Genomic DNA, 24,608 nt, shown 5'->3' with positions numbered 1-24,608 from the left:
TTTCTAGTGGATATTTGTATTTGCAATGGATTTATACTAATGAAACTCTCTCCAAACCATCAAGTGAAAACCAGAACAGGTCGCCTCCGAAAAAGGACTGTTAGAATTCAGGACTAACTTAGCTCATCAGTTGTTTGGCAATTACAGAAGGAGAAGAAAAAGAGAATGCACGAAGAAGACTGACACTTCGGCCCTCCTTCATTGGCCAGTTGAATTAGATAAAAAGAGAACATGTCAAGAGTGTGAAAAGAAGAAAATTCGTCGCGAGCCAAGAACAGCAATGCAAGGTGAACCTATGCATTCCATGTTTTAAACCATAGCACAAAGAAAAACATCCTGAATTATTTTAAATGCATTCTAGGTTTGTTTATTTCATGCATATGTGATTTGTTGTGAATGCATTTTGTTGTAATTTGCAGTTTTTGGAAAAAAAAAAGTCTTCATTAACATTTCAATAATTTTCTAAAACGTCAATCAATTTCACAAAAAAACTTTGTCATCTTATTATGTTATATGTTATGAAAGTGTACTTGAATATCCTGTTATGAATTTCCTGCTGAAGGCTCTCAGGGAGCACACTACAAAGCCAGGCTCCAGGCTCTGTCGGCTGTGGGGGAAGAAATGCAAAATGCCTGCGAGGGAGGAAAGAGTTAAGACACGCGCTGAATATTCGGGAAGTCTTGTTTTCGAGTTGGTGACGATACCTGACGTGACGTCACGGAGGGAACGCCCCTGACCGAAAAAGCAACACACAATGCATTTTGGGTACTTTGTTTGGTCTGAAAACTTCGTGTTGATGGCGAAATTAGAATGAAAAAACGTAAATAACGCGATGGTGAATCGTTGTGTGTCGCACCAAGACTACTATTTCATACTAGTTGACACAAATTCCCAGCAGACAAATAAACCCATTTCCAACGGGGCTTGTACGCCATCTTGTGCATTTTCTGGGACGCTACAATGGAGTCCAGACGCCTCAAAATGACACAGAATTACTTCTTTAATCGATTGCAAACATGTATGCTTTCCTCTTCGGAACTATTTGAATCATATTCATAACTGGATGAGTAACAAGAAAGCATCTTCTCCCAATCTGAAGCCATTGTTTTGATTCTAGAGCAAGGCAAGACGTCCTGCGTGACGTCACGAACAAGGAGGCGGGACCTTCTGAAACTGGCCACATCCGGTTTCAAATTGAAGTAGTTTTTCGACACTTTAAGTCATTTTTATTGGTGTTTTACATTTGACGAAAAATATCAGCCTGTGTGTTTTGGCTATTTTAGATGCGATAAAACATTTTTCTGATGTCAGTTAGGAAACAAAAAAATGGTGTCGGTTCTCCTTTAAGAGGAAGCAAAATCACGAGAAAGCGACCTACAATAGCACTTGGACAAAAAAAAAAACAATCTCTAACTAAACACAACAGTTTTTTGTTTATGTATTGGAGGCGCTTCATTAGTCAGTCTTTCCCACTTTGGATGTCGGTTAGGATTCAACTTTGCCGTACGTGCCTTCAGGAGGGCGATACTGTTTGGGGAATGCCTTGAGCTGGAGTGAGTCGAAGGCGTATTTGCGGCAGCCCACGTTCTTCATGGTGTTCTCCCGCCTGCAACCCTCACTGTTGGCACAAACAAAAAACAATCACAAAAACATGACAACTTTTTGTGTGTTTAATAACTAAATCATTGATAGTGACTAGATAGAATAAGAAGTTATCACATTTAAAAGTTTGATGCTGTTATATGCTTAGTCAACATGTGTGACTCGAATGAAACACAGACAACCTGGGGTCAATCTGAGGTCAACAGACACAGCAAGTTAAACTGTCATCTTCATCTCGGAGATCTGGCATTGGACAGAATTTAGGACTTGGGAAACTCCTTTATCACCGAAGTAATTTACGACTTGAAACTCCTTCACAGGAAGAGCTCATTAGCCAGGTTACAAATTTATCAGTTCATGGATGAGACAATGTTTTATTGCTTACAGCTGTTCGTGCTTAAAACTCAAGAGGTGTGGTATTCTAATCGAGAAAACTATTCTTTACTAACTAGCTGGCTAGCTATCTAGCTATTTTCTGTAATCAAGTGGCGCTGCATTCTGACCAGTAACTGACCTGCGCATACAGTCCAGAGCCTGGTAAAAGACCTGCGGCGCCAGGGCGTGCTCCTGCTGCAGGATGTGACACTGCTCCAGGGTCAGCGACATGGCCGTACGGTCCTTGGCGCTCTTACAGCTCGTGAAGCGCACGCCGTTCAGGCGTCGGCATGCCTGCAGACGACGCACAGAAAGATCTTGGTAGACTCACGGGCTGCTTGGTTAAGTTTGGACAACTTTTGTCCTTTTCTGGGTCTCAGCATGGATTTCCCGTTCACGTAACGCAAACATTAACGGACACCATGTTTTTGGTTTCCTAACTGACATCAGAAAAACGTTTTATAGCATCTAAAATACCCAAAACACGCGGGTTGATATTTTTAGTCAAATGCTAAACACCAATAAAAATGAGTTGAAGTGTCGCAAAACGACTTCAAAATGACCCCGGAAATGGTGAGTTTCCGAAGGTCCCGCCCCCTTGTTCGTGACGTCACTATCGGTCACACACTGCCTTGCTCCAGAATCAAAGCAATGGCTTCAGAGAGTTCGGATTCGCAGAAGATGCTTTCTTGTTACTCATCCAGTTATGAATATAATTCAAATAGTTCTGAAGAGGAAAGCATAAATGTTTGACATCGATTAAAGAAGTCCTTCCGTGTCAGAACTCCAATGTAGCGTCCCAGAAAATGCACAAGATGGCGCCCAAGCTCTTTTGGAAATGGGCTGATTTGGCTGCTGGGAATTTGTGTCAACTAGTATCAAATAGTAGTCTTGGTGCAACACACAACGATTCACCATTGCATTATTTATGTGTTTTCTTTCTAATTTCGCCATCAACACGAAGTTTTCAGACCAAACAAAGTACCCAAAATGCATTGTGTGTCACTTTCTCGGTCAGGGGCGTTCCCTACGTGACGTCACTTAGGGCATTGTCATCAACTCGAAAACAAGACTTCCTGAATATCAGCGTGAGTCTTAAAAACGTAAAATCTAGCTATATGCGGTGGAATCTTTGTAAAATAAGCTCAGTAGAAGTCATTTGAAGTCATTTTACAAATTATGGACACAACTTGTTCGGAGTTGTCGGTTGTCCTTTAAGGCGCTTTGTGATTTTTTACGCAAACAGATGGCTTTTAGTCCGGAATATTGATTTAGTCAAAATATGTCTTTAAGAGTGTGGTGAGCAATTACCTCTGCCGCCTGCCATAAAATCTCCACGTTCTTGTTCTTTTTGGCGTTGACATTGTGACTGAGCTGTTTGAGCAGATCGGAAAGACTGGCGGCGCTACGCGAGCGAGGAAGACCTACGAAGATGACAAAGAGGAGGAAGAACGGTTGTTTTTGTGGTGCTCTTTAAGTTCGGAGGTGGAATGGACTCACAATCTTCGGGAAGGACTTCTTTAAAATGGTCGTAGTACAAGCTGAGGCGAGCCATGCTCTCGATATTGATTACATCCTGTAGAGATGTGTCTCCGAACCTGCATGCACACATACACACACACACACACACACACAACAAACATATTATATGAGCACAGACAACCTGGGGTCAATCTGAGGTCAACAGACACACCTTATTAAACTGTCATCTTCATCTAGGAGATCTGGCATTGGACAGAATTTAGGACTTGGGAAACTACTTTATCACCGAAGTAATTTAAGACTTGAAAATCCTTCACAGGAAGAGCTCATTAGCCAGGTTACAAATGTATCAGTTCATGGAAGAAACAATGTCCACTAAGCATATAACAGCATGAAACTTTTAAATATGATAACTTCTTATTCCTCATCATATGGTGAAAAAACACACAGTAAAATGTTTAATTTAACTGATTTCAAAATTGAATTCCATTTCAGCGGAACTTTTGTTTGTTCTCGTGACTCTTCGCACGGACTGGTTTTCTCGGTGGTCGACTTCGCTTTTTACGAGTAACGATATTTGTTGTAATTTGCATGACTGCGAATATTTAATGACGAATCGAAAATATCTCAAAATTATATTTAATTTTTTTTTTGCATTTCCCATACAAACTTTTCTTGTATGCCATACACATCTAAAAATGTGCACTAATCGTACAGAATACGGCAAAATACGGCCGGTTGACAGGTACAGTGATACCTCGGTTTACGAACCCCTTGGCTTACGAACTTTTCGGTTTACGAACATTAAATTAATGCAAATTTTACCTTGGAATACGAACTTTTTTTCGGGATACACACGGAGCTGCCTCAATGAGTGATGTGTCGTTCGCGAACGAGCCCGTTCTTCTAACAACAAAATGGCCGCCGACTTGGTTTTGTCCTCTATTTTCCCCACCCCCAGTCTTTGGTTAAAGCCACGTGATTGGTCTAGAATGCAGCAGTGAGGGGAGGTGGTTTAAACATTAAAGCGACAGGCAGACGACAGTGAGAGAGTTTCAACTTTCGTAGTTCAAAGGCAGAGTGTAGACTGCAAGGTTAAAATATCCCATCAATATTGTCTCATAGCCCCTTTCCCCCCAAAAGAAATTCTTCAGTTTCATCAATTCATCAATCAGGCTCCACAAACAACCCGCGCAAGCCATCTGTACACTTGATAAGAAAAGCTATCAACCCAGCTAAACAGAACACAATTGATGAGGAACTAGGTAAAATTATCGCAGATAAAGCACCTACAAGGGATCATTCCTCAAGATGGTGGAAGAAGAAGGCTACGTTCCTCATCAAGTGTTTAATGCTGATGAAACCGGCCACTCCATTCCATCAAGACATCAACGACCATCACAAAGGTCAATAAAATGACTTTATTGTACAGTACAGCTTATTTCTTTAATTATAATACAATAGCACATTTATTATACATAAAATAAGGCATATTTTGTGTAGTTTTAAGGCTTAGAAAATTAGTAAATTATGTTTTATGGGGACCTGGGAACGGATTATTCTCATTTTAATGGTTTCCTATGGGAAATTCATTTTTGGGATACACACTTTGCCTTACACACTCTGTCTGGGAACCAATTAAGTTCGTAAGCCAAGGTATCACTGTATGTAATATCACCATCAAATCTATTTTAAAAAATGGCTAACTTATTTTCATTTACTTACTTCTCAGCCAGCGTTTGCTGCTCATTGATGCCAACGTTGAAGAGGACAGGCTGCACGCGCAGCAACATGCCGTTCTGGATTTCTCGCGGCAGACTATCGAAAATGGCCGCGGGGATGGGGACCCTGATGTTAAAACCGTTCCTGTTTCCCGTGATGACGGGCAGCATGTCCGGGCTGAAGGCCGTACTTGCTTGCGTGATTTTAAAGGTGACGTTCCTCAGGTCATTCACCCCGACGCTCATGTCCTCTAACATGGCAAGCTCCTCACCTAAAAGGGACAAAAAGAAAATAAATGAACACTCGCAACGGAGGATCGGGGGAAGTGATATTCCCTGAAATATAAATACACACAATTTTATTTGAAATTGGCCTCTCCTGTTGATAATCTATTAGCTATCTGGCTGGCTACTACTACTACTACTAATAACAATAATGTTAGGTTAAAATAATACAAGCTAATATGAGCAAATCACAACTTTAATGTTCATCCTACAATGTTTAAAATGGCTAACTAAATGTACTTATTTCCTTCGATAATAATACATTTCATTTATAAGCGCCTTTCAAAACTCTCAAGGTCACTTTACAGTCACAGGATGGTTTTTTTCTGTGGGTGAGCAGTAGCAGTCACATGCTCAACCTGTTCACTCAACCTGGAATAACTCAAATGGATAGAAAGTTAGCTAGCTATCTAATAGATAACTAATATCCCCCCAGTTGGTGACGTCACGCCAGGACGTCTTGCCTTGCTCCAGAATCAAAACAATGGCTTCAGATTGGGAGATGTTTTCTTGTTACTCATCCAGTTATGAATATGATTCAAATAGTTCCGAAGAGGAAAGCATAAATGTTTGACATCGATTAAAGAAGTCCTTCTGTATCAATTCGAGCCGTCTGGACTCCGATGTAGCGTCCCAGAAAATGCACAAGATGGCGCATTGTCTGCAAGATGGCTGATTTGTCTGCTAGAAATTTGTGTCAACTAGTATCAAATAGTAGTCTTGGTGCAACACACAACATTTCACCATCGCGTTATTTATGTTTTTTCCTTCTAATTTTGCCATCAACAGAGGTCAACACGAAGTTTTCCTACCAAAAAAAGTACCCACAATGCATTGTGTGTCGCTTTCTCGGTCAGGGGCGTTCCGTCTGTGACGTCACAGATCTCGACCACAACACCCACACATTACCGTAGGTGCTGAGCAAGCTCTCATACTGCACCAGCAGGCCGATGGTATGGAGCTGCTTGAGGAAACCCGAATCGCACAGACTGTTCCTCAACTTGAGGACGAAGCCGCAGGTAAGGGCCGTCAGCTGTAAGAACATCCACACAAATCATCATCCACCTCATCTTGGATCAGCTCGGTCCGGTTTAGCCGAGAACTGACGGTCTGGCAGAAGACCACGTCGCGGCGGTACTGAAGTGTGAGGCTGGTGGCGATGGTGGGGGCGCTGTCCTGCATGAGGAGGAACACAGTGGCCTTCTTGGCTTTGTCACTCATCTGCGAGGCGGAGTCGCTCAGTGTGGAGAGAAGAGGGTGCAGGGCCTCGGCCCACTCGCCTGCAGGGAAGAGGCGACGGTTGTATTTCGAATGGAATTACAGTGATACCTTGGTTTACGAACTTTATTGCATCCCAGATTGTGTAAGCCGAAAAGTGTGTATCCCAAAAAATAATTTCCCATAGGAAACCATAAAAATGAGAATAATCCGTTCCCAGGTCCCCATCAAACATATATTTCTAATTTTCTAAGCCTTAAAACTACAAACAATATACCTCTTTTTATGTATAATAAATGTGCTATGATATTATAATTAAAGAAATAAACTGTACAGTATAATAAAGTCGTTTTATTTACGTTTTTTATGGTGTGTGTTCTATGTGATGTCATTGCGGGCTTGGTGGAATGGAGTGGCCGGATCTATCTATCTATACATCTATATATCTATCCACCTACACCTACCTATCTACACATCTATCTATCTATCTATCTATCTATCTATCTATCTATCTATCTATCTATCTATCTATCCATTTTTTTAACGATGTTTATACTGCTCACTCTAATTACGGGGGTGACACTGCCCCCTATTGTATCGGATGTATTATTACACTTGAGTCTTTCACAGTAAACAGAAGAGGATGTACCGTACACTGAAGTCACCCACCCCAGACCACTTTTTGAGAAAAACAGATCTGTCTGCCACTACGCCCGCAAAATAAATCTGTGGAAGTTAATCACAAAGCACAGCTGATGTTTAAGAATTAATGTGCATTATATTTGATATGTAATAAACATGGGAGTTTAATTTTTCACAAACTTCATTGAAATTGGCCTTTTCTTTTCAAATAGGTCCCAAGAGTTCCAAAGACAAAAGTGTGTACAGTGAGACCTCAACTTACAAACACCTCAATTTACAAACTTTTTGTCTTACAAACGTCAAATTTATGAAAATTAAACCTTATAATAAGCACTATTTTTCATAATACACACCCACCACGGCTGGCGGAGTGATCTTCGGCGGAAGCACACGACTGAACAGCACCAGAGGTTAAGTTACCAACAGTCCTTATGGAAGGTGACTCTCCTTCTATAAGCCATCAACGATCATCAAAAAGGTCAATAAAACTTTATTTTACAGCACAGTTTGTTTCTTTAATTACAGTCCCCATGTAATGCGCCTCTCTTTCCAAACAGCAATTCCCTTTGACCTTCGACCTCCAACGCCATTCCATCAAGCCATAATTGACCATCACAAATTTAAATAAAGTGACTTTATGATACAATGCAGTGTATTTCTTTCATTACAATACAATAGCACATTTATTATACATAGAATAAGGTATGTTGTGTGTAGTTTTTTTAGTCTTATTTAATTGAAAAGTATATTTTATGGAAACCCGGGAACGGATTATTCCCATTTTAATGGTTTCCTATGGGAAAAACGTTTTTGAGATACACACTTTTCGCCTTACACACTCTGTCTGGGAACCAATTAAGTTTGTAAGTTGAGGTCTCACTGTATTCTGTGGTTCCCACTGAGATGTATTTTGTTTTTTCCAAGATGGCGGCGTGTGAACACGCAGCGGCTCCCCTCTCCCGGCGAATTGGCGTTTTCGTGTTTATTATGTTTGTTAAAGTCATTAGAAGTGCCTAGTATGCCGGGACGGAGATGACAGTAATTTTATCTGTGCTGTATGTCATGCATATTAGCATATTTGACAATAAAGCTGACTTTGATAACTTATGCTAGATGCTATCGTCTTGATTCAGAGCTTACCTGGTGATGTTTTTTCCCGCTCGGGACTGCTACCTAGCGGGGAGAACGAACAACACATTTGGTAGGCATGTTTTTTCATGGTTTCTTCAGAAAATATGAGAGGTTCACCTCTTTTTGTCTTTGTGGGGTCTTCGCTAGCCGATGCAAACACATCATCGGAACTGCTGTCACTCTGGAGCTGATCCCCACGCAGCAACCTGTCCACCCTTTGAATCACACACTCCAGATTCTTGTCCACATTCAGCCACACTTTCTCCTGCAGACACATTCCAGAAGATAAAAAAAATCTCCCTTGACGACACAAACTAGGACCCAATGGACGTTCTCGTACCCACTCCTCCGCGTGAAAATCCGCCTGCAACGAGGCTCGCTTGATTTTCATCCCTTCGATGCCCTCTGGCGGGGTGGCGAGACGGGAAGGAGAGGTCGCCGCCCGGGATGGGGATGACGGGTGGTGAGCGGGTGAGCGCGAGGGGGAACGTGAGGATGGGGAGGGACTGCCTTGCAAGGCGGACTCCGGGCGGGCGGCGGCCAGGGCGACGATGGCCGAGGATAAAAGCTTGGAGTCGCACACGCTCACCAATTGACGAGTCTGAAATTGGACAGTCACCGAAACTCGTTTATTTAACCCTCGTGCACCCCTGTAAGCCGATAACATGCTAAGCAAAGGGTGTACCATTCATTGTACCTATGGTTTCTTCTCAGGGGGCTGTTATGAATCTGAGGAAGCCATTCCAATGTTTAATCCCCTCCACATATTCCATATACAGTGATACCTTGGCTTACGAACTTAATTGGTTCCCAGACAGAGTGTGTAAGGCGAAAAGTGTGTATCCCAAAAATTAATTTCTCATAGGAAACCATTAAAATGAGAATAATCCGTTCCCAGGTCCCCATAAAACATCATTTTCAACTTTTTAAGCCTTAAAACTATGCAAAATATACCTTATTTTATGTATAATAAACGTGGTATGGTATTATAATAAAAGAAATAAACTGTACTGTATAATGAAGTCATTTTATTTACCTTTGTGATGGTCGTTGATGGAATGGAGTGGCCCACTTCATCAGCATTAAACACTTGATGAGGAACGTAGCCTTCTTTTTGAGGAATGATCCCTTGAAGTGTATAGATGGCTTGTGCGGGTTATTTGTGGAGCCTGATTAATGGGATATTTCAACCTTGCAGTATTTCAACCTTGGATATTTCAACCTTGCAGTCTACACTGCCTTTGAACTATCAAAGTTGAAACGAGTCCAAATTTCACTGTTTCCTATGCGGTTTGTCACTCTATCTCTGTCATCTGCCTGTCTCTTTAATGTCTAACCCCCCCGTCCCCCACTGCTGAGTTCTTGACCAATCACGTGGCTTTAACCGTGTGGGCGGGGAATAGAGGACCAAAACAAGCCGGCTGCCATTTTCTTGTTAGAACGGGCTCGTTCGCGAACGAGACATCACTCATTGTGGCAGCTCTGTGTGCATCCCGAAAAATAGTTTGTATGACAAGGTAAAATTTTCATACATTTAACGTTCGTAAACCGAAAAGTTCGTAAACCAAGGTATCACAGCATAGCTGGACTCCTGATGCTTCTCCCCACCTTCTCTTTGAGAATGGCCAAAGTTCTCTCCACCGCGTTGGCCGATCGCTCCTTTGCCGCTCTCGTCAGACGCTCGATGTAGTAGCACACTTGAGTCTTCAGTGTGTTGATTTGGCCGATCAGCTCCTTTGCTCTGATGACATCCTGCGGCTGGTATGCCATTCCTTTCAACCTGGCGGAACCATGAAAAATATAACATAATACACAATAAAACATCTCAATTTAAGAGCGGGAGGAGGGGAAAAAAGTGGAATTATTGTCAACAAAGCACCAGCCTTACCTCTCTTCATCGTAAGAGCTGATGGTGCAATAAATGAATCAATAAATAAAAAATAAACAATAAAATAAAATAAATAAATACATAAATAAATAAAATACAAAAAGAAATAATTGAAAAAAATGAATGAATGAATAAACAAATAAATATATGAACGGATAAATACATAAATAAGTAAATAAATAAACAGTTAAACAAATGAATAAATAAATTATTAAACAAACAAATAAATAAACAAATACATAAATAAATGATTTAATGAATGAATAAATAAATACATAAATGCACCGATAAATAAATAAATTAATTAGTTAATAAATGAATAAATAAACAAATAAATAAACGGATAAATACATAAATAATTACATAAATCAATAAATGAACGGATACATAAATAATTAAATAAACAAATAAACAGATAAACAAATGAATAAATAAATACATGATTAAACAAACAAACAAATGAATAAATAAATACATAAATAAATGATTTAATGAATGAATGAATAAATACATAAATGAACCGATAAATAAATGATTAAACAAATGAATAAATACATACATTATTAAACAAACAAATGATTGAATAAATAAATGGTTTAACAAACAAATATATAAATTATTAAACAAACAAATAAATGAATAAATAAATAAATTATGGATTGAATAAATTATTGATTGAATGAATGAATTAATTAATTAATGGGTAAAAACATAAATAAACAAGTAAATAAGGATGTAAATGAATGAATGAATAAATAAATGATTAAACAAACAAATACATGATTCAATGAATGAATAAATAAATAAATAAACGATTTATCAGACAAATAAATATATAAATTATTAAACAAATAAATAAATTAATTAATAAATGAATGAATGAATGAATGAATGGGCAAATAAATAAGTAAATAAGTATGGAAATAAAAAATAAATAAATAAATAAATAGATAAATGATTTACCGAACAAATAAATATATAAATTATTAAACAAATAAATAAATAAATTAATAAATGAATGAATGAATGATTGGGTAAATAAATAAGTAAATAAGTATGCAAATAATAAATAAATAAATAAATAAATGATTTACCGGACAAATAAATATATAAATTAATAAATAAATTAATGAATGAATGAATGAATGAATGAATGAATGGGTAAATAAATAAGTAAATAAGTATGCAATAAATAAATAAATAAATAAATAAATGATTTACCAAACAAATAAATATATAAATTATTAAACAAAGAAATAAATTAATTAATTAATTAATTAATTAATGAATAAATGAATGATTGGGTAAATAAATAAGTAAATAAGTATGCAAATAAAAAATAAATAAATAAATAAATGATTTACCGGACAAATGAATATATAAATTAATAAATTAATTAATAAATAAATGAATGAATGAATGGGTAAATAAATAAGTAAATAAGTATGCAAATAAATAAATAAATAAATAAATAAATAAATAAATAAATAAATAAATGATTTACCAAATAAATAAATAAATAAACAAACAAACAAACAGACAGGAAGAAAGACTCACATTTATCGCCGATGAATCAATTTGAGTGCACTTGACACCTCTGCTTGGTCTTACTCTTTTCTGGCCTCTTGTAGCTTGTGCAGGAGTTGCCTCAGACCGCAACCTTTGAAGCCTTGGTGGTGTGCAGCGGGAGCGCCGTTGGTCACTACGTCATACGTGCGGTCTGTTCGAATGGCAAATAAATAAATCACATTTCTGTACACCAACAAGATAATCCGTTATCTAACAAGATCCAATGGAGGAAAAAAATGTGGTAGAAAGCCTAATCAAAACCATGAGAATATTTCATTAAACAGCGGATTGAGCATTTACAAGTGTTTGGTTAATAATATACGGTATATTTACCATAGCCGGATTCTCCTTGTACTCTCATCCTCTGGATGTGTAAATTTGTCGGAATAAACTCCAACTTCCTTTCAGCTTTCAATGTGCTAGATTTAAAAGAAGGTCCTGAAAAGGAGAAACATTCTCGTTTATTTTCATTTCAAGTCAATTGCCCACTGTCAGAGATGTTCGATCGGACACTGTGGACAAAGACTTCAACCCAGAAAGATTGTCTTTACCGCAAGTGGAATTTTCAGGAGGAGGAAATTTAAGTGATACATTAGTAAAACACTATGTTTTACTAATGTATCACTTAAATTCTTGATTCGAATACCACGTCCTTGGGTGTTCTAAGCGTGAACAGCTGAAAAACAATCAAACATTGTCTCTTCCATGAACTGCTAAATTTGTAACCTGGCTAATGAGCTCTTCCTGTGAAGGATTTTCAAGTCGTAAACTGCTTCGGTGATAAAGGAGTTTGCCAAGTCCTAAATTCTGTCTCCTAGATGAAGATGACAGTTTAAAAAGCTGTTGACCTCAGATTGACCCCAGGGTTGTCTGTGCTTCAATTGTGTATTCCAGTCACACATGTTGACTAAGCATATAACAGCATGAAACTTTTAAATATGATCACGTCTTATTCTGTCTAACCCACCAAAACATTCGTACCTACCACATCACGAACAGTACGAGTACCTTACAGATACATTTTTACATTTTTGTAATAGCATTGTTTTAAAGTAGAATGTGATGTCACGATTTGCGAGGCAGGAGGGACGAGTATTTGACAAATTCTATTAAATAAAGTCAGCAGGAACAAAATCTCAAACAACAAAGTCATCAGAATAGAAAGGTCCAAAGTAACTAACAAAACCAGGAGTAAAAAATGACAAGGTGAAACAAACCTGACACTCACTGGCTAGCTAGCTAGCTAACTATCCATTCACTATCTATCTATCTAGCTGACAACTTAGCTATCTACCCGTTTTACCTAGCTAGTTAGCTAGCTATTAGCTATCTAGCCAGCTTTCTATCTATTTGAGTTACTTCCGGGTTGAGTAAACGCTGGCAAATGTGGCTGCCGCTGCTCACCCATTGCAAAAACTTATCCTGTGACTGTAAAGTGACCTTGAGAGTTTTGAAAGGTGCTTATAAATGTATTATTATTATTATTATTATTACACTTGTGATTCCTACCTTTGTACTCATGAAGGTCACTGATGGTCTCCTGATATGTGAGAATGATGGTCTGGTAATGAGTGATGATCTGCCTTCTGAGGTTCTCCCAGCACGGAGACAGCTCGCCCAGTTCTTCCAGTTCACACACCCTTTGTGAAATTACGGGTATACAGAAGCATGATCTCAATGTCAACGAAAACCGAAGAAGAACTTGTCATGTAGAAAGATAAAGCTCCATGATACCTAACGGCGTCTTCTTCTAACAGTAGCTTGACAAACTGTCGAGGGATTTGCAGGGAAAGCACACTCTCGGCCATCTGCTCGAGGACGCCGAGATGGTTGCCGTCCGTGGTGGGGAAACGGTACGTCTGCGACATGACGCTTCCGAACACTTGAAACGACCACAAACGTAAGCGGCGTGACATTGGAGAAACTTTCTTGGCGTTCCGATGCTCGCTAGATGATACTCACCGGCTTTAAGCAGAGGATCTTTACACAGGGATGAAGATTTGGACTTGATACCTTTGGATTCTGTCAGGCTTTCGTCGACAGGAAGGACCATCTGGAATTGTGCGTCGGTGTTAATCCAGACAGGATTTTTCATTGCTACGCATTTAAACAGCCAAAGTTGACTAAACGATGTCGAGATATTTAAAGGACAACCGACACCTCCGGACAAGTTGCGTCCATAATTTGTAAAATCCCTTCAAATGACTTCTACTGAGCGTATTTTACAAAGATTCTACCGCATATAGCTATATTTTACGTTTGAAGACTCACGCTGAATATTCAGGAAGTCTTGTTTTTGAGTTGATGACGATTCCTGACGTGACGTCACGGAAGGAACGCCCCTGACCGAGAAAGTGACACACAATGCATTTTGGGTACTTTGTTTGGTCTGAAAACTTCATGTTGATGACGAAATTAGAAGGAAAACACAGAAATAACGCGATGGTGAATCGTTGTGTGTTGCACCAAGACTACTATTTGATACTTGTTGACATAAATTCCCAGCAGACAAATCAGCCCATTTCCAATGGAGCTTGGGCGCCATCTTGTACATTTTCTGGGACGCTACATTTCAGTCCAGATGTCTCAAAATGATCCGGAAGGACTTCTTTAATCGATTGCAAACATTTATGCTTTCCTCTTCGGAACTATTTGAATCATATTCATAACTGGATGAGTCACATGAAAGCATCCTCTCCGAATCTGAAGCCATTGTTTTGATTCTAGAGCAAGGCAGTGTGTGACCAATCATGACATCACGAACAAGGGGGCGTGACCTTCTGAAACTCTGCATCTCCGGGGTCATTTTGAAGTAGTTTTGGGACACTTTAACTCATTTTTATTGATGTTTTGCATTTGACTAAAAATATAAGCCTGCGTGTTTTGGGTATTTTAGATGCTATAAAACGTTTTTCGGATGTCAGTTAGGAAACACAAAAAATGGTGTCGGTTGTCCTTTAAAATGGCACAACATAGTTCATATGCCAAGGTAAATTTTTCATAAATTTAACGTTCGTAAACCAAAAAGTTTGTAAGCCAAGTGGTTCGTAAACCGAGGTGTCACTGTATAAGGAAGCGAAGGGGACTTGAGTGGTGCATTCAGGTGCGCTCAGTTTGGTCGAGAACTCATTTTCGCTTGTAAAGGGAAAAAAAAATTGGTGGAGAACCGAGATGTTCGAAAACCGAGGTTTGACTGTATCTCAAAAATAAAAAAAAAGTACTTGTAAGTATTTGTACTTTGTGACTCGCTACCATGAATAGTCCAGCAATTCCTGCTCACTCACCCTTCCATTAACAGTGTCTCCTCGCTGTAGTTTGGCGACTGGCGCTCTCTGCTCACGTTTCTCCTCAATCTGCCAGGCAATGACTGTGAGATTGCCCACTCGCTCATTCTCGGCCGACCTGGAAGTAAATTCAATGAACGAGATTCCAAATCCATCTGAGGGTTGCTTTAAACAACAGGTGTCAAAGTCAAGGCCCGGGGGCCAAATCTGGGTCGCCATATCATTGTATTTGGCCCGCGGAAGCAAATCAAACGAGTTAAATATCCAGACAGTGCGGTACAAAGTAAAATAATCATCAATTATTGTCAAAAATAAATAAAATAAAATAAAACAGTGTGTTTTGAGACCAAATTGCCACTCCCAGTCATTATGTTTCCTTTTTTTTCCAAGTCCCGATGTTATAAGATTAAAAAATGTTAGCATTTTTTTGGCCCTTAAAACAGTATCACATATTCCCAGCAAAATGTCGACTTTTTTAATGTCAAAAGTTTCTAAGAAAGAAGTTTTTCGGGCTAGAAAAGTTGTTTTGAAGTATTTGCTAGCAATTAGCGATGTATTCGGTAGCTGTTAGCTATCTATTCGCTTGGTATTAGCTATCTATTCGCTAGATATTAGCTATCTATTTGCTATCTATTTGCTATCTATTCGCTAGCTATTAGCTATCTATTTGCTAGCTATTAGCTAGGTATCAGCAATCTATTTGGGAGCTATTAGCTATCTATTCGCTAGGTATTAGAAATATATTCGGGAGCTATTAGCTATGTTTTTGCTAGCTATTAGCTATCTATTCACTAGCTATTAGCTATCCATTCGCTAGATATTAGCTATCTATTCTTTAGATATTAGCTATCTATTCGCTAGATATTAGCTAGCTATTCGCTAGGTATTAGCAATCTATTCATTAGCTACCAGCTATCTATTCGCTAGGTACCAGCTATCTATTCGCTAGGTATCAGCAATATATTCGGGAGCTATTAGCTATGTATTTGCTAGCTATTAGCTATGTATTCGCTGGCTAGCTTGCTATCTGTTTGAGTTACTTCCAGGTTAAATGAACGCTGGCACATGTGGCTGCCGCTGCTCACCCGCAGAAAAACTTTTTCTATTACTGTAAAGTGACCTTGAGAGTTTTGAAAGGCGCTTATAAATGAAATGTATTATTATTATTATTATTATTATTATTATTATTATTATTATTATTATTATTATTATTAATCAGCGAGCATGGGGCTACCTGAGAGTGAGGTGCAGGCGGTGATGTTTGTCCTGCAGGAGCTCCTTCAAAGAAAACATGACCGAACCCAGCATGTACATCTAGTCAATGCAAGACACAATTAGTATTTATTAAGAATTGACCAAACCGATTGGTGTCATCGTGATACAGTGATACCTTGGCTTACGAACTTAATTGTTTCCCAGACAGTGTGTAAGGTGAAAAGTATGTATCCCAAAAAATAATTTCCCATAGAAAACCATTAAAATGAGAATAATCCGTTCCCAGGTCCCCATAAAACATCATTTTCTAATTTTCTAAGCCTTAAAACTACACAAAATATACCTTATTTTATGTATAATAAATGTGCCATGGTATTATAATTAAAGAAATAAACTGTACTATATAATAAAGTGGTTTTATTTACCTTTGTGATGGTCATTGATGGCTTGATGGAATTGAGTGGCCGGTTCCATCAGTATTAAACACTTGATGAGGAACGTAACCTTCTTCTTTCACCATCTTAACGAATGATCCCTTGTAGGTCTTTTCTCTACGATAATTTTACCTTGTTCCTCATCAACCGAGGTATCACTGTACAAAAAAATCCACATGAGACTTACGGTGCCCTGGGAACGATCCTTCACGTCATAGACGCAGAGTTTAACCTGGGTCTGCTGGGTGATCAAAGAGTCCTGAAAAAAGGCCACGCTGCTCAAGAAGATGGGGTTACTCGTCCCCTGTGGGCAAAATGGAAAGCTTAAGTCATGCTTCTCCTTAACAGCAATCAAAGAAACAAGTGTTCTAGACCTCAATTATTTCAGTTTGAGAATGTTTGGTCCAGAAGGCCTGAGGGGGGGTGGTGCAGCTGACAGCCACAAAGCTGCTGGGCTTACGGTCGACAGTCGGTGTGATCAGTTCACTGCAGACTAGAAGAAACAAGGAATCAGGGCATAGTCACTCACAGTTGGGGGCTGTGCACGTCAACCCTAGGCAACTACATTAATGACCATCACAAAGGTAAATAAAACAACTTTATTTTATTTCTTTCATTACAATACAAAAGCACATTTATTATACATAAATCAGGTATATTTTGTGTAGTTTTAAGACTTATTGAGTAGAAAAGTATGTTTTATGGGGACCTGGGAACGGATTAATGGAACTCACTTCCTCCCAACATTGGTAACATCGTTTCTCTTCCCACCTTCAAATCCCATCTCAAAAGCCACCTATTTAAAATTGCATTTTCTGTGTCGCTCTCTCTTGTTTCTATTTATAATAGTATTTTATTTATTGTATTCTATTTGTGATTGTATTTTATTTATTATAGTACCTATGCTTGTTTGTGACTGTAAAGTGTCCTTGAGAGCTTTGAAAGGCGCTTCAAATGTAATGTATTATGATGATGATGATTATTATTATGAGTCGATTAGCTATCTATCAGTTATCTAGCTAGCTATCTGGCTATCTATTAGCTATGTATCCAGCTGGCTATCAGGCTAATAGCTGGCTATCTGTTAGCTATTTAGCTAGCTGGCGGGCTATCTATGAGCTATCTATCCAACTGGCTGGCTATCTATTGGATGTTTATTAGCTAGCTAGTTGGCTGGCTATCAATTAGCTAGCTAGCTGGCTATCTGTTAGCTATCTATCCAGCTGGAAAGCTATCTATTACCTACCTAGCAGGCTGTCTATTAGCTATCTAATAGCCAGCTAGCTAGTTGGCTGGCTATCTGTTAGCTAGATTATTATTAGTTATCCAGCTAGCTATCTGGCTATCTATTAGCTATGTATCCAGCTGGCTATCAGGCTAATAGCTGGCTATCTGTTAGCTATTTAGCTAGCTGGCGGGCTATCTATGAGCTATCTATCCAACTGGCTGGCTATCTATTGGGTGTTTATTGGCTAGCTAGTTGGCTGGCTATCAATTAGCTAGCTAGCTGGCTGTTAGCTATCTATCCAGCTGGAAAGCTATCTATTACCTACCTAGCAGGCTGTCTATTAGCTATCTAATAGCCAGCTAGCTAGTTGGCTGGCTATCTGTTAGCTAGATTATTATTATTATTATTATTATTATTATTATTATTATTATTATGAGTCGATTAGCTATCTATCAGTTATCCAGCTAGCTATCTGGCTATCTATTAGCTATGTATCCAGCTGGCTATCAGGCTAATAGCTGGCTATCTGTTAGCTATTTAGCTAGCTGGCGGGCTATCTATGAGCTATCTATCCAACTGGCTGGCTATCTATTGGATGTTTATTGGCTAGCTAGTTGGCTGGCTATCAATTAGCTAGCTAGCTGGCTATCTGTTAGCTATCTATCCAGCTGGAAAGCTATCTATTACCTACCTAGCAGGCTGTCTATTAGCTATCTAATAGCCAGCTAGCTAGTTGGCTGGCTATCTGTGAGCTAGATTATTATTATTATTATTATTATTATTATTATTATTATGAGTCGATTAGCTATCTATCAGTTATCTAGCTAGCTATCTGGCTATCTATTAGCTATGTATCCAGCTGGCTATCAGGCTAATAGCTGGCTATCTGTTAGCTATTTAGCTAGCTGGCGGGCTATCTATGAGCTATCTATCCAACTGGCTGGCTATCTATTGGGTGTTTATTGGCTAGCTAGTTGGCTGACTATCAATTAGCTAGCTAGCTGGCTATCTGTTAGCTATCTATCCAGCTGGAAAGCTATCTATTACCTACCTAGCAGGCTGTCTATTAGCTATCTAATAGCCAGCTAGCTAGTTGGCTGGCTATCTGTTAGCTAGATTATTATTATTATTATTATTATTATTATTATTATTATTATTATTATTATTATTATTATTATTATGAGTCGATTAGCTATCTATCAGTTATCTAGCTAGCTATCTGGCTATCTATTAGCTATGTATCCAGCTGGCTATCAGGTTAATAGCTGGCTATCTGTTAGCTATTTAGCTAGCTGGCGGGCTATCTATGAGCTATCTATCCAACTGGCTGGCTATCTATTGGATGTTTATTAGCTAGCTAGTTGGCTGGCTATCAATTAGCTAGCTAGCTGGCTATCTGTTAGCTATCTATCCAGCTGGAAAGCTATCTATTACCTACCTAGCAGGCTGTCTATTAGCTATCTAATAGCCAGCTAGCTAGTTGGCTGGCTATCTGTTAGCTAGATTATTATTATTATTATTATTATTATGAGTCGATTAGCTATCTATCAGTTATCCAGCTAGCTATCTGGCTATCTATTAGCTATGTATCCAGCTGGCTATCAGGCTAATAGCTGGCTATCTGTTAGCTATTTAGCTAGCTGGCGGGCTATCTATTAGCTATCTATCCAACTGGCTGGCTATCTATTGGATGTTTATTGGCTAGCTAGTTGGCTGGCTATCAATTAGCTAGCTAGCTGGCTATCTGTTAGCTATCTATCCAGCTGGAAAGCTATCTATTACCTACCTAGCAGGCTGTCTATTAGCTATCTAATAGCCAGCTAGCTAGTTGGCTGGCTATCTGTTAGCTAGATTATTATTAGTTATCCAGCTAGCTATCTGGCTATCTATTAGCTATGTATCCAGCTGGCTATCAGGCTAATAGCTGGCTATCTGTTAGCTATTTAGCTAGCTGGCGGGCTATCTATGAGCTATCTATCCAACTGGCTGGCTATCTATTGGGTGTTTATTGGCTAGCTAGTTGGCTGACTATCAATTAGCTAGCTAGCTGGCTATCTGTTAGCTATCTATCCAGCTGGAAAGCTATCTATTACCTACCTAGCAGGCTGTCTATTAGCTATCTAATAGCCAGCTAGCTAGTTGGCTGGCTATCTGTTAGCTAGACTATTATTATTATTATTATTATTATTATTATTATTATTATTATTATTATGAGTCGATTAGCTATCTATGAGTTATCTAGCTAGCTATCTGGCTATCTATTAGCTATGTATCCAGCTGGCTATCAGGCTAATAGCTGGCTATCTGTTAGCTATTTAGCTAGCTGGCGGGCTATCTATGAGCTATCTATCCAACTGGCTGGCTATCTATTGGATGTTTATTGGCTAGCTAGTTGGCTGGCTATCAATTAGCTAGCTAGCTGGCTATCTGTTAGCTATCTATCCAGCTGGAAAGCTATCTATTACCTACCTAGCAGGCTGTCTATTAGCTATCTAATAGCGAGCTAGCTAGTTGGCTGGCTATCTGTTAGCTTGATTATTATTATTATTATTATTATTATTATTATTATTATTATTATTATTAATAGTTTCTTATGGGAAATAAATGTTTGGCAGACAAACTTTTCGCCTTACACGTACTTTCTGAGAACCAATTAAGTTTGTAAGCTGAGGTATCACTGTACTACAAGGGAAATGATTTGATCGATATCGTTCGTGAGCCTCCAGACATCGACCCTCAATTAAAATCATGTTGTGCTATCTTACCCAAACTGAACTCTAACACCGGCTCATCTGGGTCCTGACTGTTCCCTGAAGATAAAAGAGGGAAGAAGAGCTCTATTAGAATACATTTTCTTAAAAAAATAATGCTAAACAGAGCAGACATGTTACAACGGATACGGCGTCATGGTTACCTGACAGAGCCAGCCCCATCATCTCCGATGAAAGATCAAACGTGTTGGCTCGGTAAACCGACCAAGGTCTGTGACGGGGGCTTCGCTCTTTCCCAGACATGGATGGGTCACGACGGGGTTGAGGATGCATCTTTTTTTTGGTTGTTTTTTTAAGAACCACGAAGAATTCTGTTGTGAAGCTTAGACCCCGAACTTCCCTGACGATATGGGTGCCTCAGTCTCACCAGTCACGCATGAGTCACTAACGAAAGAAGAGGAGTGGGGTTAGTCCCATGTCGCCATGGAAACAGATGAGGTAGACAACTAATGATAATGATGCTGACGTCATTTTCTGCTTGCATGCACCGACACTGTTGATGTGCTAATGTAGGCAGTGGCAAACTTTTTTTTTCCCAGTGTGAACTCGAACACGGCTAAAAATACACCTGCTAATTGCTAATGGTAGAAAGTGGAGGATGGTTATGCTACACGACATTCCGACAAAATTGTAATTGTAGAAATGTTCAAAATAGAACCAAAGTGTTTTTTTTACATGAATATTTGCTTTTACTTTTTTCAGCATGTATAATAAACTAACAATGGAGTCTCATGGCGTAATAAAAGTAGAGACGAGACACCAGCTGTCACAGGTTTTCTGACATGAAAGTCAGAACAGTAATTTTTGAATTTTCATAAAATAAATTCTAATTAAAAATCATAATTAGAAGATTAGAAGTAGTATTCCTTTAAAGGACAACCGACACCATTTTTTTTTGTCAGAAAAACGTTTTATAGCATCTAAAATACTCAAAACACGCAGGCTGATATTGATATGAGATTAGTCACATGAAAAACACCAATAAAAATGACTTAAAGTGTCCCAAAACTACTTCAAAATGACCTTAGAAAGTTTCCGTTTCAGAAGGTCCCGCCCACTTGTTCGTGACGTCACGCCAAGATGTCTTGCCTTGCTTCAGGATCAAAACAATGGCTTCAGATTCGCAGAAGATGCTTTCTTGTTACTCATCCAGTTATGAATATGATTCAAATAGTACTGAAGAGGAAAGCATCGCTGTGTATTGAAACGTGAGAGCATCCGCCATGACGCTCTATTTTTGCACGCGTTTGCTCTGACGTCACCCGCCCAAGACAACACGTGCTGCTCTTCTGCCCAGTCACAAATGACAAATGCACGACAGCAGCCGTTCGGGGTGTGTGCTTTTGTTTTGTGGCCATTTATCGTCTCATCACGAGTCGGGTGTGTTGTAGTACCCCTTGAGCAAAGCACTGTAGGAGTGTCACAGTTGGTTTGGTGCGGCGACACAGGGAGTCAAAGATCACCGTCGCTACATGTGTTTGATAACCACCATCATTCTCAGCTGCACGCTGCGAGTTTTTATATCATTCTTGTAGCTGGCGACAGTTACAATTCCATTACCTCATTTGGCACCCTCAGATTGTGACCTCACAAACACAAGTAAAAGTAAGAAACTAGCAGACGTTCGACAGTGTCGTCGAGCCAAAGCTCAGGAAGAAGAAACATTAGCAGAACGCGATGTTGCCTTTACGGACGTCAGTTCATTTCAATTTTACGTGGCTTTGTAGCTTCTCTTCCTGCTGTGAGACCTCTGTTGGAAGCCTGCAAATGCATTCAGAAACAGCTGTTCCATTAAACGCAGGCTTTTTAGTTGCGATACACCATTTCCCAAGAAGCTTCCAAGAAAACATTTTAACTGGTCGGCCGCCCACGTGAAAACGTCAAAGCATCACAGTGCGTCACTATCACGGATTTAGAAATGGCGGGACTGTCAGCAAACCTCTCTTGGTTGAAGCCAAAGGGAAGCCATTTTACGTTGCCACAATTACTGACGTGTTTTTTTTAATCCCACCTAAATAATTGTTCGTGTTTTATGCTAAGATCCCTATGTGGCACAAAAAGAAGCTATAAAATATTGAACTTCGTTTTTTGAATCGATATTTCTGAGTATATTATCTCAATAAAGTGATTGACACAGGTAACGATAACATATACAGATACATATACAGACTGGGATTTTTTTTCACAATGGGCTTCGCTCTCAATGTTGATGGTTCTGACAAAACGGAATAGACAAATCTTTGAGTAGAATTCAGATTTACACGAGAAAATGTTACACTGCAGGAGAAATAAATGTGCAGTATTTAACTGGCAGGTGTTACAATTGTCGAAGTTTTTGGTGAAGTCTTTTAATTTCAACGAGAAAAAAGCTAACAAATGCTACTTTTTTTTTCAGAATGCTTCACACATTTCACGTGAGAAGAAATATCCCAAAGACACACCAATTTACCCCACTTTCTAAATTTCCATATGCCATATCCGTTTTCATATTGCAGATTAATTCATTTTAGTTTAGGGATTAGCTCTTCAGCATTCAAACACAATTCTGACAAAAGAAAATGCTTTTCTTAATTGTTTCACAATGCAGAGCAGAGTGTTCATGGGTTTTATATGACACATGGACCGCAGTTTTCACCATCTCTGCATTAGAAATGCACTGTATGGCTGTCTCACCCTGAAAGATGCTACTTTCGCAGCACATCCCTTTTGGTCCATCTTGAACGACCTAAACATGCCACATCCGGTAAATAGAATGAAAACATCCTTTTTGCCCTCCTCATGATCCACAACCAATGCCCTGCATTTTAATCCCGTATGAAACATGGTGTGTCATCCCGTCTGTTTACTTGGATGCTCTGCATCACTCGCACGCCTACTGTTTGTGTGCGTGCGTGTGTGTGCAGTGTCACAAATTCACACAATATTCTACAAATTGACGTCATGTTGTTTGCTGATGATTAGAAAAAGGAGAACGAGACGGAGGGACCGTGAGCACGGCTGAAAACAAATCAATCCACATCGAGATTCATTTAACATCAGCACCTTGTCGCGTGGTGTGCCTGATATAATCGGGAATGACGTGTAAATTTAAAAATCCAACCTTTGGGAGAAGCAAATGGAAGAAGAAGACGTTGTATCATCGTGAGGCGAACCGTGCTGCTGTCATCTTGGCTGCTCAAATGCGTCTGCAAGCTACACGAGACTCGCCCAGACTCCCTGTGACACACTGCAAGGACTCCTCCGTGACGCTAGAGGGAGCTATTTGCCGTCTCTGAGCCATCAACTTCTCGAATTAATATTAAATTATTATTCGACCCCTGAAGGGAAAAGCCGAAAGGAAAAGATTATTATTATTATTATTATTATTATTATTATTATTATTATTATTATTATTATTATTATATAGATAGATAGATAGATAGATAGATAGATAGATAGATAGATAGATAGATAGATAGATAGATAGATAGATAGATAGATAGATAGATAGATAGATAGATAGATAGATAGATAGATAGATTTTTTAAGGAAGATTTAATGTAGTTACATCACATACAACCGAATGAAATGATTCATCTGAAGCTAAATAAAAACATTACACTAACGTTACTGGTACATCTTAAATTTATAATAATAATAATAATAAGAATAATAATAATAAGAATAATAATAATAAGAATAAGAAATAAGAATAATATTTAAAAAATGAACCAAACCAACGAAGAAAAACAAACAATAATACGGGAAGTAAAGCCACCGAAAC

At 38.8% G+C, this 24,608-nt stretch overlaps 1 protein-coding gene across 2 annotated transcripts; it reads right to left on the bottom strand.

The window, feature by feature from the left end:
* Positions 1-247: 247 nt before the first annotated feature.
* Positions 248-24,061, bottom strand: inpp4aa (inositol polyphosphate-4-phosphatase type I Aa). Of its 2 annotated transcripts, XM_089002980.1 has the most exons (24): positions 23,946-24,061; positions 20,989-21,229; positions 20,840-20,884; positions 17,221-17,339; positions 17,034-17,150; positions 16,432-16,511; positions 15,198-15,315; positions 13,876-13,966; positions 13,648-13,795; positions 13,423-13,553; positions 12,247-12,351; positions 11,956-12,064; positions 10,345-10,362; positions 10,065-10,236; positions 8,797-9,057; positions 8,574-8,721; positions 8,466-8,498; positions 6,573-6,745; positions 6,375-6,498; positions 5,185-5,452; positions 3,478-3,575; positions 3,289-3,401; positions 2,117-2,271; positions 248-1,618 (listed from the first exon to the last, which is right to left on the bottom strand). In XM_089002980.1, the coding sequence occupies exons 2-24, from the start codon at positions 21,116-21,118 to the stop codon at positions 1,486-1,488; spliced, it is 2,889 nt and encodes a 962-aa protein (XP_088859106.1). In that variant the 5' UTR covers positions 21,119-21,229; positions 23,946-24,061; the 3' UTR covers positions 248-1,485. The 2 variants fall into 2 exon arrangements, with proteins under 2 accessions (XP_088859106.1, XP_088859108.1); XM_089002982.1 differs by lacking the exon at positions 10,345-10,362.
* Between the last annotated feature and the right edge of the window lie 547 nt (positions 24,062-24,608).

Source organism: Hippocampus bargibanti, linkage group LG08, assembly GCF_051943395.1.
Source record: "Hippocampus bargibanti isolate YZ-2025 linkage group LG08, ASM5194339v1, whole genome shotgun sequence".
Lineage (NCBI taxonomy): Eukaryota > Metazoa > Chordata > Actinopteri > Syngnathiformes > Syngnathidae > Hippocampus > Hippocampus bargibanti.
This window is presented reverse-complemented; position numbering and strand designations above follow the sequence as displayed.

What these genes read in the sequence shown, in the direction of transcription:
- inpp4aa (XM_089002980.1), bottom strand. Translation starts at nt 21,118, where the DNA reads ATGCATCCTCAACCCCGTCGTGACCCATCCATGTCTGGGAAAGAGCGA. An exon ending in GATGGGGCTGGCTCTGTCAG is followed by an intron (nt 20,885 to 20,988) that starts GTAACCATGACG and finishes TTTTATCTTCAG; the next exon opens with GGAACAGTCAGGACCCAGAT. An exon ending in TGACCTTCATGAGTACAAAG is followed by an intron (nt 12,352 to 13,422) that starts GTAGGAATCACA and finishes TCTCCTTTTCAG; the next exon opens with GACCTTCTTTTAAATCTAGC.